The sequence below is a fragment of the Carcharhinus amblyrhynchos genome, unplaced genomic scaffold (assembly GCF_965287045.1).
Source record: "Carcharhinus amblyrhynchos unplaced genomic scaffold, sCarAmb.v2.hapA scaffold_75, whole genome shotgun sequence".
Lineage (NCBI taxonomy): Eukaryota > Metazoa > Chordata > Chondrichthyes > Carcharhiniformes > Carcharhinidae > Carcharhinus > Carcharhinus amblyrhynchos.
In genome coordinates, this window is record NW_027649815.1 from 272842 (window position 1) to 298515 (window position 25674).

General features: G+C 43.1%; 1 protein-coding gene across 11 annotated transcripts in view; it reads right to left on the reverse strand.

The window, feature by feature from the left end:
* The window catches only part of LOC145337795 (ryanodine receptor 1-like), a 448949-nt gene that overhangs the window by 258398 nt on the left and 164877 nt on the right, over positions 1-25674 (reverse strand). For all 11 annotated transcript variants that reach the window (XM_080182647.1, XM_080182646.1, XM_080182643.1 and 8 more), the window contains 5 exons: positions 22158-22384; positions 19074-19950; positions 11821-12021; positions 10766-10877; positions 8512-8655 (listed from right to left, as the gene is read on the reverse strand). In XM_080182647.1, the coding sequence (XP_080038773.1) occupies positions 8512-8655; positions 10766-10877; positions 11821-12021; positions 19074-19950; positions 22158-22384 (1561 nt within the window). The remainder of the gene's footprint in view (positions 1-8511; positions 8656-10765; positions 10878-11820; positions 12022-19073; positions 19951-22157; positions 22385-25674) is intronic.

Here is a 25674-nt window from a genome sequence, read left to right on the forward strand (position 1 = left end):
CCATCTACATATATGGTATGATGCACAACTCCTCAAATACTGAAGCAGTCTATCTATCTGCAGTAGGATCTGGACAATATTGAGGCTTAAACTGATAAGTGTTTAATAGCATTAGCAACAAGAGTACTGTGTGCAATTTTGGTCCCCTTATTTGTGAAAGAATATATTGGCCTTGGAGGGAGTATAAAGAGAGTTCACCAGGTTGATGCTGGAGATGAGGCAGTTAGCTTATGAGGAGAGATTGATTAGATTGGGCCTGTACTCATTGGAGTTTAGAAGGCTGAGGGGTGACCTTATAGAGACATATAAGATAATGAAGGGGCTAGATAGGATAGAAGTAGAGAGATTCTTTTCACTTAGAAAGGAAACCAGAACTAGATGGCACAGCCTCAAAATAAGGGGGGGGGGGGGGTGTCAGTTTAGAACAGAGTTGAAGAGGAACTTCCTCTCTCAGAGGGTAGTTCTCTGCCCATTGAAGTGATGGAGGCTACCTCGTTGAATATGTTTAAGTCACGGGTGGATAGATTTCTGATTGATAAGGGAATTAAGGGTTATGGGGAGCAAGCAGGTAAGTGGAATTGATCCACTTCAGATCAGCCATGATCTTATTGAATGCTGGGGCAGGCTCGAGGGGCTAGATGGCCTACTTCTGCTCCTATTTCTTACGTTCTTATGCAGGCATTTGTGCCACACAAGTGCCAAGAATTGATCATCTCCAGTAAGAGAGAATTTAAACAACTCCCCTCGACATTATAAAGACATAACACCACTGAATCTCCCAACATCTACATTTTAGGGGTTACCATTGATCAGAAGCTTTACTAGCATAGCCATCTAAATGCTCCAGAGAGAGGACTTCCAGATTCTCTGATGCAATGCTGGAGTTTGAAAGCAAGAAGGAAGAATGATGGGATTCCTCAGAGCTCAGCAGGCCCAAGGTAGATTTTGTAAATGGAAAGAGGACAGGTAACCATAAAGTGTAACTCCAAGGATCTGGCTGCAGAGCCTAAGTAAGTTTAACCACCTCACGTGAGTGGTTGTGTCAATAAATGCCTCTTCAAATGCCATTTAGAGGAGGTGGCATAGTGATATTGCAAGATCCAGTGACCTGGTTCAAATCCCACCATGGCAGATGGTGAAATCTGAATTCAATAAAAATCTGGACTCAAAATGTCTAAAATTGACCATGAAACCATTGTCAATTGTCGTAAAAAACCCACCTGGTTCACTAATGTCCTTTAGAGAAAGGAATCTGCCGTCCTTACCTGGTCTGGCCTACAGGTGTTAGCTCTGGAGTAACAATTTGATTTTATTATTGTCACGTGTATTAATATATAGTGAAAAGCACTGTTTCTTGTACTGTATACAAACAAAACATACCTTTCATAGAGTACATAGGGGAGAAGGAAAGGAGAGGGTGCAGAATATAGTGTTACAGCCATAGCTAGGGTGTAGAGAAAGACCAACATAATGCAAGGTAAGTCCATTAACAGTTAGAATGAAGTTTTAGCAGCATAGAATGAGTGTAACAGATAGAATTAGAAGGTGTGCTGAGCACAGCTTCCAAGAAGCCAACTCGCTCCAGTGCCATCTTGGAAATGGGGTTGATGCTCAAATGCCCTCTAAATTGGAGGGCACTTAGGGATGAGCAATAAACGTTGGCTCAGCAAGTAATGCCCACATCCCTCACCATCATCCTTTCACACCACTCAATACATGCAGGGTTTAGTCACTTACCTGCAATCAGAACTCATTTTTAATACTGATATACTTCACCTTGCCTTTACAATCTTACTGCTGCTACATACCTCATATCCACATATGCATGATTATATATACACTATCAACTCTTCAGTTATGAGACACACATCTTCCAAACACAATGCAAAACACTACCTTACACTCATACCTCTTTCCTGCGAGGCATGATGGCAAACAGGACAGAGCAGCAGAGAACAGGTATGCCTCCATCTCCTGAGCACCAAGAACATCCAGCATGATGGTATATTTCTGCCTTCTAAAGTACAACTTCACCCTCATCCCACAATCTGGTGTAAGCACAGGTTGCAAACGGTGTGATTACTTTTTTTTTTCCCCATCCCCACACGAACTCCCTTTCTTTCATCTCTGTCAATGTCTTATTGATTACATTGTTAAGGTCCCAGGCGATGGTGTGGTCCACCATAAATGGGGACACCTGGAGTACTAAGGGGGGGAGGAACTGGCAGACTCTTTGCTGACTTAAACAGGTTTAATTCAAGTTACAGGGTAGTTTTAGGCTCCTTCTTCCTCATCATGTAATTATTGGAATTAATAATCTCAACCTTTCTGAATATATGCTTTCATATATAACTGTCAGTGCAGCCTCATTGTGAAGGGTGTGAAGAGCACACATCTAATGAACAAGCAGTATCACAGACATCCTCAGCTATCAGCTCAAATATTGCCGCTGACGCACTTTAACAGGTAGGTTAGAGGCAAGGTCAGCCTCTAATAGTGAGTCACTGGGTAGAAGTGGGCTGCCAAGCAGGGACAAAGGGTAGCGTAGTGGTGCTACCTCCCCAGAGGACTGGTTCACAGGCAGGTTCTCCTACAAAGGACACAGATTTCGACACTGATGAGTTAACATTCAGGACCCATGTTCTCAAATGCATGGTGCATAGGCAGGCCTTTCAAATTTGGAAGAGGTGGCCTCTCCATGTTAGCACCTGCAGGCCCAGCCTTGGTACAGGTGAGGTGGCTAAGTCTTACCTTCCATTGCTGCACAGGAAGAAGCTACTCAACATTGGAGTGCTGCAGTAGCGGCTCAGAGGGAGGTTTCGAGATCATGATCCTCACCATGCAAACCTAGATTGAGGCCACGTCTGCTCAGTATGTTGACGTCATGATGGTCACCTTCGCCACCATGAAGACATTCACCGAAGTCTAGCAATCTGTGCAAAAGCAGATTAAGGTTGCCTCAGGACAGAACCAGTGGTTCCATGATACAAGAGTCTGAAGAGGAGGACAGTGTTTGATAATCTGCTGATGTCTGTCAGTCAGCCTTTCACAGTAAAAAGTCTGACAACACCAGGTTTTAGTCCAACCTATTTATTTGATAATATACTCGCAAGCTTTCGAGGGGTTACCCTCTTCGTCAGGTGAATGGAGAGTTCTGGCCTTCGGGTAAGCATTCTCCAAGGCGGCCTTCACAACACACGACAGCGCAGAGTCGCTGAGCAGAGACTGATAGCCAAGTTCCGCACACATGAGGACGGTCTCAACAGGGATCTTGGGTTCATGTCGCACTATCTGTAACCCCCGTGACTTGCCTGGGTTTGCAAAACCTCACTTACTGTACTGTCTGGAGACAATACACATCTCTTTAAACTGTGATCAGTGCTCCTACCACTCACATTATCAGCCACTTCAGGTCTTGAACAGCAGGTTAGGTGTAAGGATTCGCATTTTAATCAGTAATCTCTAAACTGTCTGTGCTTTATATGCTCTGTCTGAGGCCAGAACTCTCCATTCACCTGACGAAGAGGGTAACCCCTCGAAAGCTTGCGAGTATATTATCAAATAAATAGGTTGGACTAAAACCTGGTGTTGTCAGACTTTTTACTGTGTTTACGCCAGTCCAACGCCGGCATACCCACATCAGTCAGCCTTTCACCAGCCATGCTGCAGCCACTGGGGTAGTGCTTGTTTAATAGTTGCCAGTGTGTGCAAGCAGGGAGATGTGGGTTTAAGGATGGCAGCAGGGCCAATTGAAGTTATGAGTTGCAACTGGCAAGAGCTGTGGTGCCTTGAGCAGTCTCTGAAACTGGTGGTTGAAATTATGGCAGATTTGGAGATGCGCTCATTAACCTTAGTCACTCATCTGAGATGAGTGAACTTATTATGGTACTGCATTTTCTTTTTCATTTGTTCATGTGATGTGGACATTGCTGGTTAGGCCAACATTTATTGCCCATCCTGGAAGGCATTTTAAGAGTCATCCACATTGCAGGGGGTCTGAAGTAATATGTGACCAGGTAAGGATGGTAAATTTCCTTCCCTAAAGGACATGAAAGAATCAGAAGGGTTGATGGTCATCATTGGGCTTTTAATTGCAGAATTTTATTGAATTCAAATTTCACCATCTGCTAAGGAGGGATCTGAACCCCGGATCCAAGAGCATTACCTGGATTTCTGGATTACTAGTACACCACTACAACACCATTTCCTCTCAGATCATTTGCGCCAAATTCCAGCCATTAACTGGCCTAGCCAGCCAATCCTGCTGCCTTCGCAAAGTTTGTGCATTACAATGACTTAAGCTGGCAGGCAGCTGAGAGTTTAAATGCTGCCTGTACTTGAAGCAATGGAAAATGAGCAGCCCGGGTGGCACAGTGGTTAGCACTGCTGCTACACAGTGCCTGGGACACGTCTTCGATTCCCGGTCTTGGGTCGCTGTCTGTCACATTCTCCTTGTGTCTGCATTGTTTCCTCCGGGTGTTCCAGTTTCCTCCCACAGTCCAAAAGATGTGCTGGCTACAAGCACTGGCCATGCTAAATTCTCCCTCAGTGTATTCAAACAGGCGCTGGAGTACGGCAACTCGGGAATTTCATAGTAACTTAATTGCTGTGTTACTGTGACACGAATAAATAAAATTTAAAACTTGAACTATATTAAATTCCACAGTCCAGCAATTTTAATTAATCACCATTCTATTGTTCAGTATTTTAAAAACACTTTTCTTGAAGCAAATTAAATGATTTCTGTGTGTGTCTCTCGCAAATATAATAAATGGATCAGGTCTACCTGTTCTTTACTGTGGGTTTTACTCAACACAAAACGATGCTGACAGCTGAAGTACTGACTGCACTAATGTCTACTAGTTAAAATATACTTCTAATCAGCTTACCATAGATGGATTCCTGGCCACTGAGCCTTTGAACTATTTTTTAACTACGAGAATGTCATAAGCAGCTGCAGTTTGACCTCTGTGCAGTAGGCTTTTGATGCCGTATATTAAGAGGTAGGCTTTCTGTGAACATTTTACACTGTGCAGCTATGTTAGTCCCAGCCTGCAGTTCCAGCAGCTGCCAGTGTTCATCACACAGAACAGCTGCAAGGGTAGCAAACATACAGGGAATGAAGCTCAACCACGTAGGACAGGGGTGAGGAGAATTTTTTTCCCTCAGAGGGTGGTGAGTCTTTGGAACATTCTGAAGGCAAAACTAGATAAGCAGGGGTCGGGGGTGGGGGGGGGGGCTACTCTTAATTCATATGTTTACAATACAGTCACGCAGCCTGAGAAACATGCGTGAATCTCACCAATGTGCTCCTTTTTCGAACAATGAATGAGAAGTTGCTGAAAATGAACAAACGAGTTACTAATGAACATCTCCCCTTGCAGCTGGAACAGAGTGAGCTATTTGCTGCCTTTAATTGGGGTCAATTTCCTCATGGAAAGCTCTGAATAGATTTCAAAACAGAAAGGCTGAATCATAAAAATTCAGCATTTAAAATACATCCAGGATAGAACTCCAAGCTGACCCAACGCTGAGTTGTCAGGCAAGTTGCAAATGTTTGTACAAAATGCAACTTAGGGTCAACAAAATTTTCCAACTAATAAGTCACAGAGAATTTTTTTTATTTGATTGTTTAATGTAGGTATCACTGGCTGGGTCAGCATTTATTGCCCACCCCTGAGGGCATTAAGAGTCAGCCACATTGCTGTGGCTCTGGAGTCACATGTAGGCCAGGCCAGATAAGGACAGCAGATTTCCTTCCCTAAAGGACATTAGTGAACCAGATGGCATTTTCCAACTAAGTCAATAATGGTTTCATGGTCATCATTAGACATTTAATTACAGATTGTCCTCACACAGATGTGCGTACACACACACACACACACACACACACACACACACACACACACACACACACACACACACACACACACACACACCAAATGTCAACCCTTCCCCACTCCTCCCTCCAACCCAAGCTTCAATGAAACTGCACTTCTACTCTGGATTGCTTTGTTGAGCCCAATTTGCCAATTTAAAAGCAGATCTTACTTCCTACAAGTGTGCTGCTCAAAGTAATAGGGTTATATTGGTATGCAGGTGGAGGAAAATGGAACCAGCGGCTATCAGTCCCTTCTGATACTTTCACTGTCTAGTTGCCAGGTTGAAATTTGGTGTCCTTGTTTCTCGAGGATTTTTCTTTCTTGGAATAAATCTCCAAATGAACAACTTGTATTAAACATCCAAAGCCCTTACAAAGTAGTGTAAACACTGCCTCAGTTTAACATGTACAAGCCTCAAAAGTTGCACACATTGCAATAACCTGAAAATTACAAATTTGGAATTAATATCATTGATTTGGTAGTTCTTCATTTAATAAAATGCATATTGTAGCACTGCTTGTTTGTTTTTGTATTAAATTCACAGACGTGTAATAATTCTCAAAAACCAGTGTATTGCAAAGCTAACGGACATATCAATTCCCATGGCTGTTCATCTTGTTGTTTCTCTACACATTCCCTCAACACTTATCCATCTAGGTGCTGGTGCTAAACCTGAACACCTTCAGGTCTCATTAGTAGTAGAGGGAATTCTAGGAGAAGCTTCATCATTTAAAATACCTCTGCACAGCTACAGTCAACAGGATTCATTTGGTTGAATCGAAATCTATGCACAAGGGCCTTAAGAAAAGAGGCTGACACCACTGCTCAGGTGATTGAGATACAGCCAAGAGACCGGAGGTAGGATTTTTCACCACAAGACCAGAAATGGCAATGGACTTTTGCATGGTCCATGTCCTGCTCACTACAATTCCTGTGGCAGGCAAGATGAGAAAATTCCGCCCTACATGCCACAGGCTCCTGATGCAAGGGAGTCCTTGGGATCATTAGCCAACTTGTGTATGAATGTGCACAATGTAGACTCATTGCAAGTGGCAGGTTACAAATGACGAGCTGGACAGTGTGCTAGAAGTTGCACTTTAATGTCAGCCACTTTGTTGCTGGCTCTTTCTGCACAAGAGGTTGCCCGTTTTACCCTTGATATAACTTGCTTCCTTATGGTGGCTGGAATAATATCAACAATATAATTTAATAGATTTTAGGTAGGCAGAACAAGCTCTGTAAGCTGTATTGAGGACATGATTCAACTTCGTGGCATGGAGCAGAACATAATATAACAGAACACAAATTGCTATTTTCTTCTTGCTCACAAGTCTATATTTAAATTGTGTGTGTTTTGGATGAGAAATATTTCAATTTGTTACATATTACCTGAATGAAAACTCCATCATTTGGACAGTACAATTTCTATTAATGATAGACTGCATTCAGTCAACCAAGACAGTACAAAAGGTAAACTAATTCTTCTGGGTTCTGGTGGAAGTCAATTTCCCTTTTATGGATGAAAGAATACTGTATTTGATTTTGACAAAGGATTCACTCTGCAGATTAGAATGTGGCAACATGCAGAGGCTTGGGCAGAATTTTCCCCTGCCGTCACCATGGGAATTGTAGCGGGCAGGACGTGGACCATGCAAAGGTCCATTGACTGTGGGCAGAATTTTCCAGCTTTAGGGCGAGCTTGGCCAGAAAATCCTGCCCACAGGGCAGAACTCTCCACAAGGGACTACCTGTCCGATCCATTGGCTCTGCCTACGCTTCCTGCTGCCCCGGAAAAGCAGCCAGTATAATTAAGGACCCCACACAACCCGGACATTCTTTCTTCCACCTTCTTCCATTGGGGAAAGTTACAAAAGTCTGGGGAAACATACCAATTGACTCAAGAAAACCTTCTTCCCTGCTGCCATTTGAATAGACATACTATATATTAAGCTGATCTTTCTCTACACCCTAGCTATGACTGTAACACTATATTCTGCGCCCTCTCCTTTCCTTCTCCGCTATGTACTAGAACAAAGAACAAAGAAAATTACAGTATAGGAACAGACCCTTCGGCCCTCCAAACCTGCAATGACCAAACTGCCTAACTGAACTAAAACTCCAATACTCTGAATGGCATATTTTGCCTATGTAGTGCAAGGAATGATACTTATCTCTGCATCCCAATACATGTGACAATAATAAATCAAATCAAAGTCCCCTGACAATGCCAGGAACGGGAAGTGTTTCCCATCACAGAGTACGGTGGGAAGTCACGCCATACCTTCAGGCCCCAGCTTCATTAATTAAGCACTTGCAGCACATTCTATGCTGGGGCAGGTATGTTGGCACAAGTCCCAAGATTTTGGACGAGCCTTTGCCTGCATCCCATAGGTGGGATGCAAATCATTTTCAAACTGGCCTCCACAGATTTCTTGATTCACCAGGGTGGACGCCAGCTGACCTTTTAGTTTTTGGGATTAATATCGTCATAAAGGTACTCTTTAAAATCCTCAGATGTATTGGTATTGAGCATCAAACATATACAATCACTGAGATAAGAATATCCTATAATGTAACAGCTATTGAAACTCAGTGCTTTTCTGTAATTTTATATCAAGTTAATACTCACTGGGTGTCTTTTCTTCTTCAGGCGGAGTGTCCTCGACATCTTTCTTCTTCCTTAAATTTTTGACTTTATCAACAAGACTGAACAAGCGACCTTTGAGCGATGTATCTGTTTCTTCCTCTTCTTCCTCTTCTTCTATCTGAATACCTGCGAGGCAAAATGCTTCTTTCCTTAGGAGTGTGAAAAAACTCAGTTTTATTGCTGGAAAGAATTGATTTGGGACATTATCTCTAGATTTGGAATTATATGTAAACTAGATGAAACAGATATAACGTTTTGTAGCAGTAACAGATAGTAGCCAGAATTCACCAGTCGTTCGTGCCTTACTGCTGTCATTGCCAGCGAGAACAGAATTTGACGCTCAGTCAAATCTCCGGGACTGGAGAGTCCCAGCTGTGGCCAAGCTTGGAGAATCCAGCCCAGTATACAGGAAACCACAAGAATAATGCAATGCAATATCAATTTCCAGACTAATTCTTGCAATTATCAGAAATTAAAATACACAGTAGCTTCCAACAGGGATTATGGGTAGAATTTTTCAGCCGTTTGTGTTGGCGGGATTTTCCGGTTCCCCTGCAATGAACGGAGCTTTAGCTGAGTGCCAAATTCTGTCTTTGCTTGCAGCGGCGCTGGATCACGAACAGCTGGAAAATTCTAGCCATTATTTAAGGTGATTCAAGTAAAATTCAGTTTAGTTCATTGTAATAATGGGGAGGTAATCAGTTGGTTAAAATTACAGGGACAACAGTCCTCAAACTTCAGAGCACTTTGGTACTAGGAACTGGGTGTAATGGAGATATTAAGACAATAGAATTTTTTTTTTAGTTGTCTCCCCAATTAAAAAAAACAGTATGAAGATAAGCCGAGGGATCTAATCTTCATATATAGAAATTAAAGCTCAGCTATAGTACCCAAAAACTGGCCATTAAAATAGCCGACTATCATTTCTGATACAAAATTAACCTCAGGCCAAGAATATAAATGATACCATAAGGGGTACGATCTTACAGCCCATTCATGCCACGTTCCCGCTGCAGCAAAGATGGAGAATTTGGCGATAAACAAATTTCCGTTCACCACAATGGAACGGGAAAATCGTGCTGGCGTGAACATGCAGAATATTCTGGCCAAAATGTCAATTCTACCAAACTTTATAAAAGATCTTCAAAAATCAGTTATTTGAAAATATTACCTCATCAACTGTTAGCTGTTAAAGATACCATAACGCAACCCATGTTAAGATTTATGATTTGGATACGAGTCAACAGAAAGATCAGCAAGGCTTCAAAAGGGGCAGCACAGTGGTTAGCACTGCTGCCTCAAAGCACCGCTGCCTCAAAGCACCAGGGACCCGGGCTCGATTCTCGGCTTGGGTCACTATTGTGCAGAGTCTGCATGTTCTCCTCGCGTCTGCGTGGGTTTCTCTGTGGGCTCTGGTTTCCTCCCACAGCCCCAAAGACAAGCTGGTTGGGTGCACTGGTCATGCTAAAATTCTCCCTCAGGTGTACCCGAACAGGCACCGGAGGTGGCGACTAGGGGATTTTCAGTGTCTTCACTGCAGTGTTAATGTAAACCTACTATGTTTATGTAAACGCAACTGGAGTACTGAGTGCAGTTTTGGTCCCCTTATTTGCAAAAGGATATATTGGCCTTGGAGGGAGTGCAGAGAAGGTTCACCAAACTGATACTGCAGATGAGGGGATTAGCTTATGAGGAGAGATTGAATAGACTGGGCCTGTACTTGTTAGAGTTTAGAAGGCTGAGGGGGGATCTTATGGAGACTTACAAGATAAATGAAGGGGATAGATAGGGTAGAGGTAAAGAGATTCTTTCTGCTTAGAAAGGAAAACAGAACTAGAGGGCACAGCCTCAAAATAAGGTGGGGGGGCAGTTTAGAATGGAGTTGAGGAGGAACTTCTTCACTGAAAGAGTGGTGAATCTCTGGAATTCTCTGCCCATTGAAGTGGTGGAGGCTACCTCGTTGAATATATTTAAGTCACGGGTAGATAGATTTCTGATAGACAAGGGAATTAAGGGTTATGGGGAGAAAGCGGGAAAGTGAAACTGATCCACTTCAGATCAGCCATGACCTTATTGATTGGCAAGGTAGGCTCAGAGGGCTAGATGGCCTACTCCTGCTCCTATTTCTTATGTTCTTATGTTCTATTTGTGACACTGATAAATAAACGAAGTAATTACAACAGTGAGTCCTGTGTCCGAATTGTGTTTAAACAAGATGTACTGCTCCCATACCTACCACAGTGAGTAAGAAGTTTGGTGTGGAATTGGATCAACAATTCCCTCACATCGTCCGAGAGAGGGCATTCTTCTTCATCTGGTCCCAGTTTGAAACTCATCAGCATGTTGATCTGAAGTGAATACACACTTGTGAACTATGGCTTTGAATAACATTCATTATAAATCTTCAGTGACCAAACAGGCCAAATGAAAATGTATTTACAATCCGATCCACTTCCAGCCCATTATGCTGGATGAAGAAAGATGAGTTCGGAGGATTCAAGTGGGCTAGAGTACCTCCAACCCTGCTCGTTCAGTAATTCCGTTTGCCACTATTTTAACTCAAAGGTTTAGGGAGATCTACAAGGTGTTTAACATAAATAGGCACCTGGGCCTCACAAACATAAGGTGACTAGGGTCACACATTGCAAGTGTGACCCCCAACACAATTCTAACCCAGCCACGTGCTTCCTGCTCAATGCAGAGAAAGCTGGCTGCAAGCAGGATAGACCAAGGAAGCTAAATATTTGGGGCAATTCTCCCATCCTGCTGTGCTGATTTCTAGCACCATCAGCTCCAAGCCAGAAATCGACACAGAGCTGTATTATATATGCAGGGGGCAATCTCTGGGCCCACCAGCCTCTCCTACCCCTCCTGTCAAGAGTATTTCACTCCAGCAGGGTTTACAGTAGCCCCCCCCCGCCCACTTGCAGGGAGCTAGTAGCCTGACCCTGCTGAAGTGCAGTGAAGAGGGGTGAAGGGCAATCAAGGGCCCCCCCGCTCCCCAAACCCCTAAGGCTCAGGTTCTCACTGGCATCTGCAGCAGGGCAAGTTAGAAGCCTCACTTCAACACAGAAATACAGCTGAGGACTGAATCACTTTGACAAAAGGGCCATCTGAACTTGAAACGTCAGCTCTTTTCTCTCCTTACAGATGCAGCCCAGACTGCTGAGATTTTCCAGCATCTTATCTTTTGATTTCAGATTCCAGCATCCACAGTAACTTGTCTTTATCCCTCATTTTTCAGAGGACTGACATCCAATTCCCGCGGCATGTAACATAGCAAGGATCTACCTGTTCCTGAGGTGGTGAGCGGAATTCCCTGGTCTTTCTGGCAGTTTCAGCTGCAGACATGTTGAAAGATAACATGAGTTCCTGGTACCGCTCTCTCTGATCAGTCTGCATTTTGCTGACAAATCTATCACCTAATGAAGCAATTGATTCAACCCTGTGTCGAAGCTCGCAGTCACAGAAGAATTGGAGAAGTTTGCACATCTGTGTGAAGAGAAAAGATTGGTCAGGAAACTAGTAAACATTTCATTTTACATTTAAGTGCTGACAATCTGGTAAAGTTAGCATGGTGAAAAATTTTTTACATAGCACATTTTTTAAAAATTGTTACGTGTAACTTGCTTCCAGTATTTAAAGCCATGTGCCAGGAAACATTATATTTCACAATATTTTTCAATATCCCTGTCATATACAATGAAACAGGTTTGTGTGACAGCACATGTGACTGGTTCAATTAAACTGAAGACAGTTAAAATACAAGGGGCAAGACATCGATAATGGGTTATGTCTGAAGACAAGCAGTTGAAGTGGAAATGAACAGCACCAAGATGGAGTGCCGGGAGCAGCTTGAACAGGAATTTACTTTAGGCAGATAAGGGAAGTGATTTAAAGTCAAGTATTGTATTTCAAAAGGAACATATACAATTGTGAGATTGTAAATTGGTGGAGTAAAGTAGTAAGTTTACTAATCTAGAAAATGGTAGCCATAAAGTAACAGGAAAGACTGGTAAATTCTGAGAAGAACTTCTAAAGGATTGTAGAAACAATAGCGTAGAAGATAAAAGAAAATAAACATATTTAAAGAGAAATGAAAGACTGTTAGCGTGTGGCTATGTGATCCTGACAAGATAATGGGGACGACTTTCAGTTCGTGTTTGCCGGCAGAAAGAACAGCATTTGCTAAACCGTTTTCACTTAAGTAAATTCTGAGATAAACTCCCTTTTGATGGCAACAGTCATCAATGAAATTCCAATAATATTACCACACACTGCCTCACCACTCGCCTTGAGTGCAGTTCCAACACTCAAAACACTTGACACCATCTAGGACAAAGCGGCCCGCTTGATTGCCACCCCTTCCGCAAACATTTGTTCCTTCTACCTTCGACGCTACTACCTACAAGATACACTGCAGAAATTCACCAAAAGGTCCTGAGACAGCACCTTCCAAACCCACAACCACTTCCATCTGGAAGCACAAGGGCAGCAGGTACATGAGAACACCACCACGTGCAAGTTGCTCTCCAAGCCACTCACCATCCTGACTCAGAAATACATCAGCCGTTCCTTCGCAATCACTGGGTCAAAATCCTGGAATTCCTTCCCTAATGGCATTGTGAGTCAACCCACAGCACGTGGACTGCAGCATTTCAAGAATTTTCACGGGCTGAAAATTTGGAGAGGTTCAGGAAACGCAATGTTCTCTGGAAAGATCACGTTTCGTGATTCCTCACCACCCACAGTGACTAGCTTTGATCACGGTGGGGCAGGGGGTGTGTGAGGGGAACCCCTGACACCTCAGTGGAGGAACGGGGGTTAATTCTTGGTCCGATTGGAGCACCCCTTAGCTGGGTTTTACTGGCATGTTAAACCCTGCCTCTTGAACTGGCAGCATGAAACATGCCACCAGCCTCCCCCCTGCCCCCACAATTTTTTTTGACAAAGTGCCAAAAGATCTGCAGAGAAATTCTGGAGAGGAACACGCTAGTTTTCTGTCAGATGCAGACACTTTGCCAATTTTTGGTAAAATTCTGCCCAGCCTATACTGGAGAAAGACCTGTGAACGCCAGCTGCTGCCATCTTCCGAGAAACAGGCTTTGGTCGGCATGGCCTTTGAGAGGAACTGTGGCTTCTCAGTATCAAATGAGAGGAGGAAAAGCCTGTACAAGATTTCACCTACAGCACCAGTGCATTTTTTAAAAAATTCATTCGTGGGACATGGATGTCACTGGCTGGCTAGCGTTTCTTGTCCATCCCATTGTGGTGAGCTGCCTTCTTGAACCACTGCAGTCCACGCGTTGTGCATTAACCTACAACGCCACTAGGGAGGAAATTCCAGGATTTTGACCCAGCGACTGCGAAGGAACGGCTGATATATTTCCAAGTCAGGACGGTGAGTGGCTTGGAGAGGAACTTGCAAGTGGTGGGGTTCCCATGTATCTACTGCCCTTGTGCTTCTAAATGAAAGTTGTCATGGGTTTGGAAGGTACTGTCTAAGGATCTTCAGTGAATTTCTGCAGTGCATCTTATAGATAGTAGCGTCGGCGTGGGGGGAGTGAATGTTTGTGGAAGGATTGGCAATCAAGCGAGCCGCTTTGTCCTGGATGGTGTCAAGCTTCTTGAGTGTTGGAGCTGCACGCATCAAGGCAAGTGGTGAGGCACTGTGTGGTAATATTATTGGAATTTCCTTGATGACTATTGCCATCAAAAGGGAGTTTATCTCTGAATTTAAGTGAAGTGAAAATGGTTTTGGAAATGCTTACAGAATAAAGATCCTGCGTCTTTAAGTATATTTTCTTTTTTCTTCATTGCAATAAAGGTTTCAATATTTTAAATCTACACAAGTGATCTAAAATTTACTTCTCCTGACTTCAGATACTCCGTATAACATAGTAATTGCAAATCGTTGTGGTAGCTTGTTCAATTTTCCCTTTGAGATTTGGCCAGGCTGACACTTACCATCTGCTGTGCCATAACAATTGATTCCTTTTACTCAATAGGAGAAATATGATTCCACAAAGTAAAATTGAGATTATTAGTGTTGATTAATTGTATAGATGGTAGCATTGACCCAGAATCACATAACTGTAATTTCCCTCAAATAGATGGAAGTAGTCACGGAAGTGGACTCCTCCTACAGTCCAGTGATATACAGGTTAGATTGATTGGTCATGCTAAATTGTCCTATAGTGTCCTAAAATGTATAGATTAAAGGAGTTAGTGGGGTAAATGTGTTCGGTTACAGGGATAGGGCCTGAGTAAGATGCTTCGTTGGAGAATCGATGCAGACTGAATGGGCCGAATGGCGTCCTTCTGCACTGTAGGGATTCTATGAATATGCATATGATAAACATTTTAGGATATTAAAAAGGTACTGTTTTTATTTTCTACATATCCGGACAGGTGAGAACGCCCACCAGAGATAAATCTTAAAAGTTTTCACTGAGAGTCTTTAACTTGCAATTGAAGTTGAAATTAACAAATTTTAACAAAAATTATCCTAACATTTCTGAACTGATATGAAAGTTAGTATACAATGAGTGTTGAGAAACATGCAAATAGCAAAAGCTGCCTGCTTTATGGTATTACTGCTTTTCTATGTCTAAAGAACTCTTAACTCCGCCAAAATGAAGTACGGAAAAATTTTGTATGTGGCGGCAAGCAGCAACAGAGAGATACATGTGACAAACCAGTGAAGGCGGCACAGTGGTTAGCACTACTGCTTTATAGCATCAGGCACCCGGGTGACTGTGCGAGAAGTCTGTACACTCTCCGTGTCTGCGTGGGTTTCCTCTGGTTCCCTCCCACGTTCCAAAGATGTTCAGATTAGGTGGATGGGCTATGCTAAATTGCCCCTAAGTGTCCCAAGATGTGTAGATTATGGGGATTAGCAGGGTAAATACCTGAGGTTATGGGAAAAGGCCTGGGTGGATCCTCTTTTGGAAGAGACTTGATGAGCTGAATGGTCTCCTTCTGCACTGTACAGATTCTAGGATTCTCTCACAGAAGAAGTTGGTGAATCACCAGTCCATGAACATTCAAGAGGGATTGTTACAAACTCAGAGTATGAATTATAAAAGCCAATGATGGGTCAAAGATATTCCAATCCAAGTCACAAGGACAACAAGGGGTTACAGAATCCAACAGGTTCTCTTTTTAAAGTTGACTTTATTGGAGATCAAGCAAACATCTACAATGGTTATGTATGCCAAGCATACTATGGCCAGTGGTACTTGGAATAATGGAGAAATGTATCTCAGGTAAGTTACCTGTTGTGAAGAGACAGAGATGTGATGAGGCAAGTGACAAGAGATGGGAACTGACAGGAAAGAGAAGAGGAAGACCTTAGAGCAGACAGAAGGATGCAGTGGCAAGATACTTAAACGCAGTAGGATTGAAAGATGAGTGAGTGAGAGGAAGAGATAGAGAAGAGTGATGAATTAGCAGCATTGGTGACTTCAAGTAAAACGGAAGCAGAAATAAGAACAATAACTCAATTTTCTTGGACATATAAAAATTATAAGGAATGATTAATGAGCTGGACCAATGGATCACAATCGTCCAGAATACAAAAAACGTCAACAATATGGTCACTGCAATGGAAAACATGGTGGCCCAGAGGCTGGTACTGCAACTCTCTCAAGACCAATGATCCAATAACTACAGCATCAGGGACCGAGGTTCGATTCTTGGCTTGGGTGACTATGTGGAGTCTGCATGTTCTCCCCGTGTCTGCACGAGTTTCCTCTGTGTGCCTTGTTTTTCGCCCACAATTTGAAAGACGTGCTGGTGAGGTGCATCGGCCATGCTGAATTCTCCCTCGGTGTACCTGAACAGGCACCAGAGTGTGGTGATGAGGGGATTTTCACAGTAATTTTGTTGCAGTGTTAATGTTAGCCTACTTGTGAAACCAATAAAAAAAACTTTAAAGCCAAACAAATCTGAAGAAGGGCATTCATGTAGGAGCCTTTTCTGTTTTACAAAAATGCACATAATCTGGTATCTATCTTTGGAACTGGTTTTCAAAGGCCATTGGTTAATAGGGTAAAAAAAGAAAATGGGTAAAAGAGAGTTTTACAAGACTATGTATTGCATTAAGTAAACAAGTGGTAAAAACAAAGCTAACAATATTAAAATAGGTAAGTTTGGAAGAGGAGGCATTGAGTAACTAATTTATAAGGAGGATATGGAGGAATTGAGCAGGATGCAAAAGTGAAGGTCTACAAGGATACTAGCATTGTGCAGTTGTACTTATTAGGAAAGGATGAGCAATCTGGGTATCTTTCTCTTGAAAAAAGGCAGTGAAGGGGCAACCTAATAGAAATCTTTGAAATTATGAAAGGTTTTACTGAGTAGGCATTAACAGAGTAAGCACAGAGAGACAGAAAACGTTCTGACTTGTGAAGAAGAGCAAAACTGGAGACCACAAGTGCAAGGTGGTCATCAGCATTAAGACTCGAAAGGTTAACTCTGTTTTCTCTCTCCACAGATGCTGCCAGACCTGCTGTGTTTTTCCAGCATTTTGTTATTTTTCAGATTTGGATCTCTTGCCAGAGGGAATACTTGAGGCAAATACCACAGATTAATTTGGGAAGATAATTAAATACATGAGGAGGAAGGGAATGGAGGTTTATGGTAATACAGTCATAAGGAAGAATGGGAGGACACTATTCAAGTGCCAACCAAGACTAGCTGGGTCAAATGGCCTGTTTCCGTACACCCTATGTAATTCTGAGTAAACCTACCTGATTGTTTTATTTGAAAATATATTTTAAATGTTTTTAAATTGGATATCTGAGATAAAACCTTTCATATGCAATTAATTTATCACAAACATTAATGATCATTTCATAGCATCCCCATCCAGGGCAGAAGCAGGCCATTCGGCCCATCAAGTCTGCACCAACACCAACAGAGCATCTTACCCAGATCCTGTCCTGTAACGCCATATTTACCCCTCACCTCCCCAACCTACACATCTTGGGACACCGCGGGGCAATTTAGCATGGCCAATCCACCTAACCAACATGTCTTTTAGACTGTGGGAGGAAACCAGAGCACCAGGAGGGAACCCACCCAAACATAGGGAGAACATGCAGACTCCACACAGGCAATCACCCGAGGCCGGAATTAAACCCGGGTCCTTGGTGCTGTGGGGTAGCAGTGCTAACCACTGGTTCACCATGCTATTCCTTCAGTCACAGTATGGCAAGTTAAAAACTTTTTTTTTGTTAAATGCTTCAAGTATGGTATTCCCCAGGACTTGTTGGGAGGGATTAATAAAAATTAGCATTGACCCATCTGTAGAATGCAAATGCTTGGCTGATTTGAAACTACTAAATGAGCCACACAGCATCCTGTAACCTCACGTTCCCAAAACTGAAGGGAGGAAGAGTGCACAGTTCTGACTAGAAGTGTACTATTTATTATACTGGATAAAGACCAACATGGAATATTTCCTGTCCACCTGTGAAATAAGTATCAAATCGTCCACATATACAAATAGAGGCTTAACGAATGGCTGAGGTCCGACCGCAAGTTATTTGTCCTGTACTCGAGAAACAGCTCCTGCAGAATGTCTGCATCAGAAAAAAAATACATTACTGAACTGAACGAAGAGCCGGAGGAATAGAAGTATTCCTTCCAGCTCTGGCCGCATGATATAAAACACAGAACACAAAAGCAGGAGTAGGCCATTCGGCTCTTCGAGCCTGCTCTGCTATCCATGATCATGGCTGATCAAATTGAATAACCTGATCCAGTCTCCCCCAACCCCAAGAGCCATATTTAATTTCTGCTTGAAGTCACACATGTTGGCCTCAACTACATCGTGATAGTGAAATAATATTCTCCCTGCCCCAGTAGTTGCAGGTTCCTCTACATGCATCATTGCGACCCCTCCCAAAACGCTATTCTTAGAAATCCCCCACCATACTCCAGCTGCTGGCCCCAATTCATAATCTCTCTTCCTGCCAGCTTCTCTGGACATCAACTGCCAGATTTTGAGACACTCTCTTCATGGGTGGCACGGTGGCATAGTGGCTAGCACTGCTGCCTCACAGCGCCAGGGACCTAGGTTCAATTCTGGTCTTAGGTCACTGTCTATGTGGAGTTTGCACATTCTCCCCGTGTCTGCGTGCATTTCCTCCAGCTGCTCCGGTTTCCTCACACATTCTGAAAAATGGGCAGGTTAGTTGGCTTGGCCATGCTCAATTCTCCCTTAGTGTCAGGGGGGCTAGCATGGTAAATACATGGGGTTACAGGGATAGAGATCTGTGTGGGATTGTTGTCGTTACAGGCTTGATGGGCTGAATAGCCTCCTCCTGCACTGTAGGGATTCTATGTTCCATATTTAGCTGTGCACATGTGGATTTGGAGGTTGTGGCAGGGTTAATTCCTTATTGATGGTGAGCACTGATGACTCATTACTAACCACATAAAAACATTTAGACTTACAAGCATGATTGCCCCAACATCTACATATTCTATGTAAACTACATCAATAAATATTCAAATTGAGCACTGCATTTTCACACCTGTAATTTGACAGACTCAGGCAGTTTCATCTGTAGAAGCCCCTCTTCCAGTTCTTCTTTCGTTTCTTCTCCTTCTTCCACAATCTGGTCTTCCTCCTTGGCCTCGTCTACTTCTTGTTCATCTTTCTCTCCTTCTTTCTCTTCAGCTTCTTCTCCTTCTCCCTCAGCAGTTGGTGTTGCTTCTTCCCTTGCGCTTTCGTCCTCACTCTTTTCAATCTCTTCTTTGACCTCAGCGAACACGCTGGGTTCAATCATCTTGAGTATGTGCTTGACGTCTTCGTCATCAAAGATCCCCATAATAAGGAGATTGCTGACCAATTTCAGTACTGGCACAAACTGGAACTCTACACTTCCACCCACTGGATCCCTGGTGTGCTGCCCACCATCCTGGACAGCTTCGGTCAACATGTTAATAGCTTTGGTTTTAAGAATATCCAGCGGGATCTCAGGACTGAACTGGTAACGGTCATCACTGGTGCCAACAAAAGATAAAGAGGCAAAGTGGAGAGGGGGCCTCAAGCATGTGGAAATTCCCACCCCTGGAAGGCCATAAACTTTCTCCTCTCCTGGAAATAACATAATTTGTTTGGTTTCTTCAGTCATTGGGACAATAAATTCATTATTCATCATCAATCGGGACCGTTTGGCTGACTCTAGATGGACGCTGATGAGTAGGTCATAGTAGCCACTACGTAGGAGGCCTGATATGTACATATTCTCAATAGTGTAAAGTAATTGAAATTCATCAACATGGCTACATATGGCATGGGCAACTCGGTTATTGCCCAATGCACACACACCGCAGTACAGTTGCAACGTGTGATAGTGGAATTTCAATAGGTCTTTACGCTCAGAAAGCTCCAAGATGTCAATACACCTGCAAGGAAATATTTAAAAGCGTGAGCATTAATATTCATTTGGTCAAGGCATCCAAATGCAGCTATTATAATCAGAAGTGGACTAAACAGTCTAACCAACAAATAACAACCACGATTGAAATAAAATTTAATACTACTGCAGTTTTGTTAAATGCAATTAGTCAAATAACTTATGGACTGCAAAACAATATCTTCTAGCCTGAAAACAGCAAAAAAAAACTCAGCAGCATCTGTGCAGAGACAGGCAGGACTGGAAATTTCCACCCAAAGTTAAAGGACTAGTAAATTTAGGCCAACATTTTATGTCAAACCTTTCCCATTTTGACATAAAAAAGGTTGGGGAGAATTTAATGCCTTCGCCTGTGGCAAATTTGGTGGTGGAAGGGTTATTTAATCAGGCAGGAAGGTGGTAGGTGTGAACGGAAGAGGGAAAAAAACCTCCACCCTGATTACGTCCAGGCCAGGTATGCAGCTTGACAATGCTTCTGCACTGCCACCAGTTCAGATCCTTAAATGGGTAATTACTGCTCTTCTAAGGGTGTCCACCAACTGCCACTGGTATTCACCCAGCGATGGGCAGAGGACTCAGCACATGGGGAGCATGAGAAGCAAACCTGTGCAGGATTCCTTGCTGACTCCCAAGAAGGCCCCTTCATTCAAAGGCATTCTGTGCCTGATTGAGGGACCCAGCATCAAGAAGAGGGAGGTGCTCGCGGAAAGTCAGCTACCTGCTTCTTGAAACTATCCTTTTGCAGCAACCCCCATTCCTCCCTCCTCCACCTGCTATCACTCGCCTATGGTGTGGCTCCATGTACGATCCTAAGTCTCAGGTGAGTGTCATACCGACAGCAGCCAATGCCTCCCTAATAGTGCTGCCATTATATGAAATTGTTGGCCCCTAATTGACAGCCAGCTGATGGCGGCAGAACAGCTTCCATGCGCTTTGATCCCGAGTAGCACGTGATATGACAGGGCTTCCCTAAAAGGGCTGACAGAGGGCACATGCTGGCTCTCTGGCCAGCAGACAAAATCTCTGTTGCATTCCATTAATTTCTGTCTGTGATGTTACTGTGGCTTTAAGAAATGTATTTTAATCATGTTTTTCTGCAGGATGTTTCTAGCAGGCCTTAGCATTTTATTGGTGTCGTGCTGTCTGTAACCAGTATCCTTTATTGCTGCTGAGGCAGTATAATTGATATCATGTCGATTTTCATCTGGTTTAATGCAGTGTTCTGGGGTTTTAATAGTCCTTTAGGGATAGCCAAGTGGAGCTTGATTGGGGATGATTGACAGGTCAGGTGATATGCCTAGGGACAGCTTGTTTCTCCAAACAGGGAATTCTAAGGGTGGCACAGTGGCAAATACTGCTGCCTCCCAGCGCCAGGGACATGGATTCAATTCCCGGCTTGGGTCACTGTCTCTGTGGAGTCTGTACATTCTCCACGTGTCAGCGTGGATTTCCTCTGGGTGCTCAGGTTTCCTCTCACAATCCGAAAGACATACTGGTTTGGTGCTAAGTTTTCCCTCAGTGTTCCTGAACGCACTGGAGTGTGGCGACTCAGGGATTTTCACAGTAACTTCATTGCAGCGTTAAAGTAAGCCTACTTGTGACACTCAAATAAATTTTAAGTTTTTAGTTTCACTTCTCAGTTGCTGCTAGAAGTTGGTGTAAGAAGACAGTGTCTCTCTCTCTCCCTGGAGGCTTTTTAGAAAGTTCCTCAGATAATTGAGCCAACATTCAAAGGACCAATTCACAGCACTTGTTAAAAAGCTGCAAATCCAGCATCACGCGAGCATACTTGTTTCTCTGCCAAGTCTAAAGGTGTGATAGTGTTATACTTGGAACAACATAGATAACTAGCTGTTAGGCGTGTACTGTGTCATGTTTAAGCTTTGTAATTGGTAAAAGTTATGCCAATTCTTTTTATTATATTTTAACTGTGAAAAGTACATTTTATTTGATAAAAGCTTCTTAGCGGGTCACCTGAATCATACTCGAAGTGATCATACCTTGAGCTCACCCATTCCAAAATCACATGTAAAACTTAGATCTAGGCTAATTTCACAAAATACCTTGGAGTTTCTGGCCTGGGTCATAATTCTTCTGCTCTCCACAGATGCTGCCTGACCTGCTAAGCATTTCTAGAGTTTAGTTTTCATTTCTGATTTCCAGCCGATGCCATACATTACTTGTATATTTCCTCACCTGTTCTCCTCAGGAATATGCAGTGCCATCATGATAAGTGGGTCTACGCATTCTACCATCCAGCCATGCCGCTCACTGATTCGCGCAGTTTCCGCAGTCAGGAATTCATTCGGCATCCGACTCCACACTACTGGTGTGATCATCTGGACATCAAGTCTGGGAGGACATTGAGGGATGGGGTTCTTCCGTTCACTCTTAAACATAGCTGCTGAAATAGGCATAATGTTCTGTAAAATACAAAAGCAAGAATTAAGCATTTTATTTGCAATGTATAAGGGATATTATATGGTGACAGCTTCAACAAAAGATCTACCCATCATACTGGTTGTTAACTCTTCATACTTGTTCAAGGGTTTTCAGTTTCTGCTTTTTAGAGTTTATTTAGATGCGTATCTATTTTCTTCCTTTTCCTTACAATGTCCTTACAAGCCAGTTACCTGTATTAGAATCAGGGAATCGAATCTTGGAATTAGCCCTGGGGCATGGTGACTTCTTGTGAGTTGTCCCCAGTACACCCTGCAATTCTATCTTTTTCTCAAGGCCTATCTGGAACACTAGACTGTTATTCTGCTGTCACAGAACATAAGAAAGTAAGAAATAGGAGCAGGAGTAGACCATCTAGCCCTTCGAGCCTGCCCCGCCACTCAATAAGATCATGGCTGATCTGTCGTGGCTCAGTTCCACATTCCTGCCCTCTCCCCATAACCCTTAATCCCCTCGCTTATCAAAAACCCATCAACCCGCATCTTAAAAATATTTAGCGAGGCAGCCTCCACCACCTCAACGGGCAGAGAATTCCAGAGATTCACCACCCTTTGAGTGAAGAAGTTTCTCCTCAACTCCGTTCTAAACCGCCCCCCCTTTATCTTGAGGCTGTGCCCCCTAGTCCTACTGTCCTTTCTGAGCGGGAAGAGTCTCTCCGCCTCTATCCTATCCATCCCATTCATCATCTTATATGTCTCAATGAGATCTCCCCTCATTCTTCTAAACTCTAACGAGCACAAGCCTAGTTTATTCAGCCTCTCCTCATAGCTCAACCCCCTCAACTCCGGTATCAACCTCCTCTGCACTCCCTCCAAGGCCAAGATATCCTTGCGTAAGTACGGCGCCCAAAACTGCACACAGTACTCCAGCTGCAGCCTCACCAATGCCCTATACAGCCGCAGCAAGACCTCCCTACTTTTATATTCAATCCCCCTCGCTATGAAGGCCAGCATCCCATTCGCCTTCCTGACCACCTGCTGCATCTGCAGGCTGGGTTTTTGCGACTCATGCACAAGGACCCCGAGGTCCCTCTGCACCGTCACCTGCTGCAGTTTTTTGCCACGTAAGTAATAGTCTTTCCTTCCATTATTCCTACCAAAGTGGACCACCTCGTACTTGCCAACATTAAATTCCATTTGCCATTTCCTGGCCCATTCGCCCAGCCTATCTAGATCTTTCTGCAGACTCTCCACACCCTCTGCGCAATTTGCCGTTCCACCAACCTTGGTGTCATCAGCAAATTTCAACACCATACACTCGGTTCCCTCCTCCAGATCATCTATATAAACGGTAAATAGCTGAGGCCCCAGCACCGACCCCTGGGGCACTCCACTAGTCACCAACCGCCAATCCGAATAGCACCCATTAACCCCCACTCTCTGCCTCCTATTTGACAACCAATCCTCTATCCACGCCAACACCCTACCCCCAACTCCATGCCCCCTTACCTTCTGCAATAACCTCTTGTGAGGTACCTTGTCAAACGCCTTCTGAAAATCAAGAAAGACCACATCCACTGGCTCTCCTCTATCCACCGCCGTAAACACATCCTTATAGAACTCCAATAAATTTGTCAGACATGACTTCCCCTTAACGAAACCGTGCTGCGTCTGCTCTATCAAGCAATTCCCCTCAAGATGCCTCGCTATTTCCTCCTTGATGACGGATTCTAACATTTTACCTACAGGGCCACCTTTAGGCAGTCAAGCTGGCCCCTGCTCACACTCACACCTTCGGAACTGGTCAGAACGCTCTATTTGCCCTTAATAGGCCCTTAACAAACAGATTTGGCTGTACGAAGTGTGCAGGTGAGCAGCTCTGGCACCCTCCTCCCCTTCATGAAAATGGGCCGGGGACCCAATGGATGTGGCTTGGCAATGCTGTCTTTATCCCAATCTAAGGGGAGGCTTGAACATCAAACATATCTAGTTGAGTTTTTTGTGTTATCTTTCATATTCCCTTAATGCTGTGAAAGTTCTTCATTTTTAATATTTGATCAGGCTTAACGAGGAGTAAAGCCTAAAGTTGTCATTTTTCCTGATGAACATGAAATCTTTTACTTTGCCACAGGCCAATTAGCAGAACACTGCTCAACCTGGACAAATCTAATTGGGCCAAATAGGAGGCAGATTAAATTCAATGTAGAAAAATGAAAAAAGTGATTTACATATTTAAAGGGAAAGAGAATGATGCATATGTTAAAAGTTAATAGACCTTGGGGGATCCTGATTTGGCAATAAATTGAAGCGATTGCAACAATGTTTGGTCACAGTCAGCAAAGAAAATCTGCTGCATTAAAAAGTCAACATTGAACGGGCAGAATGAGGTAATCCTGCCACTTCCTAAATCATTACTGCAACCACAGAGAACGCTGTACATAGCTGTCCAGAAAGGATACTGAAAGTACAAAGAGAAACCTAGGATAGTTAGGGGGATTATTTCAGAGGATTGGATTAGTTGTGGCAAAGTGGTTAATGAAACAGGTTCTGGGAAGAAAGCAGAAATAGGCAGTGTTGATTCATTCAATTACAAATGTGAAAGATATATTTCAAAAGATAATTTGAGATAGTTTGAGCATTTAAGACATGACGTTTGGGAAGTGCACTATGTTGAAGATGACTAAGGAAGGTAGAAGCAGTGTTTATAAAGCTTTCCACGCTAGGAGCTTTTGCCACTTTTTATTTGGGTTTGTAGATTGACTGCCATTATTCATCAATAATTCCATTTTGTTCCATCACCTGATGGTAGTTGGCAAATAAATAGACCAATGTATTCTTTTATCTCCCAATTTCCACATTTCTAAACATCTTCTGGCACTTTTCATCCTTACACTTTCTCACTATTTTGAAAAAGATAATATAGCCCAAGTAAAAAGTGTTACATGACTTTGCAGAAGATCAATACATTAATAGCTTATCTGGTCCACCTGAAGTACTTCTTTTGTACTAAATAGAGATGAGAGAATTGAACCATGAAGGATTTTGCAGGGGCGTGGATATACACCAAAAACCCTGCCAAATGATCCACACGTTAAGTGTAAACTTAGAAGGACTAAGATGGCAATGATAAGTAACATAACTTGTGCTTATGAAAGCCCTCAAGTCAAATTATCTACAAATGCTTCATATATTAAAATTACTCATGACATACAGTGACTGTTGTTATGCAGGAAAATAGAGTGGATGTTGTCAATACACAGTAACTTACAAAATACGCAAAGCAAATTTTGCTGTTTGAATATGTGCTACGATAC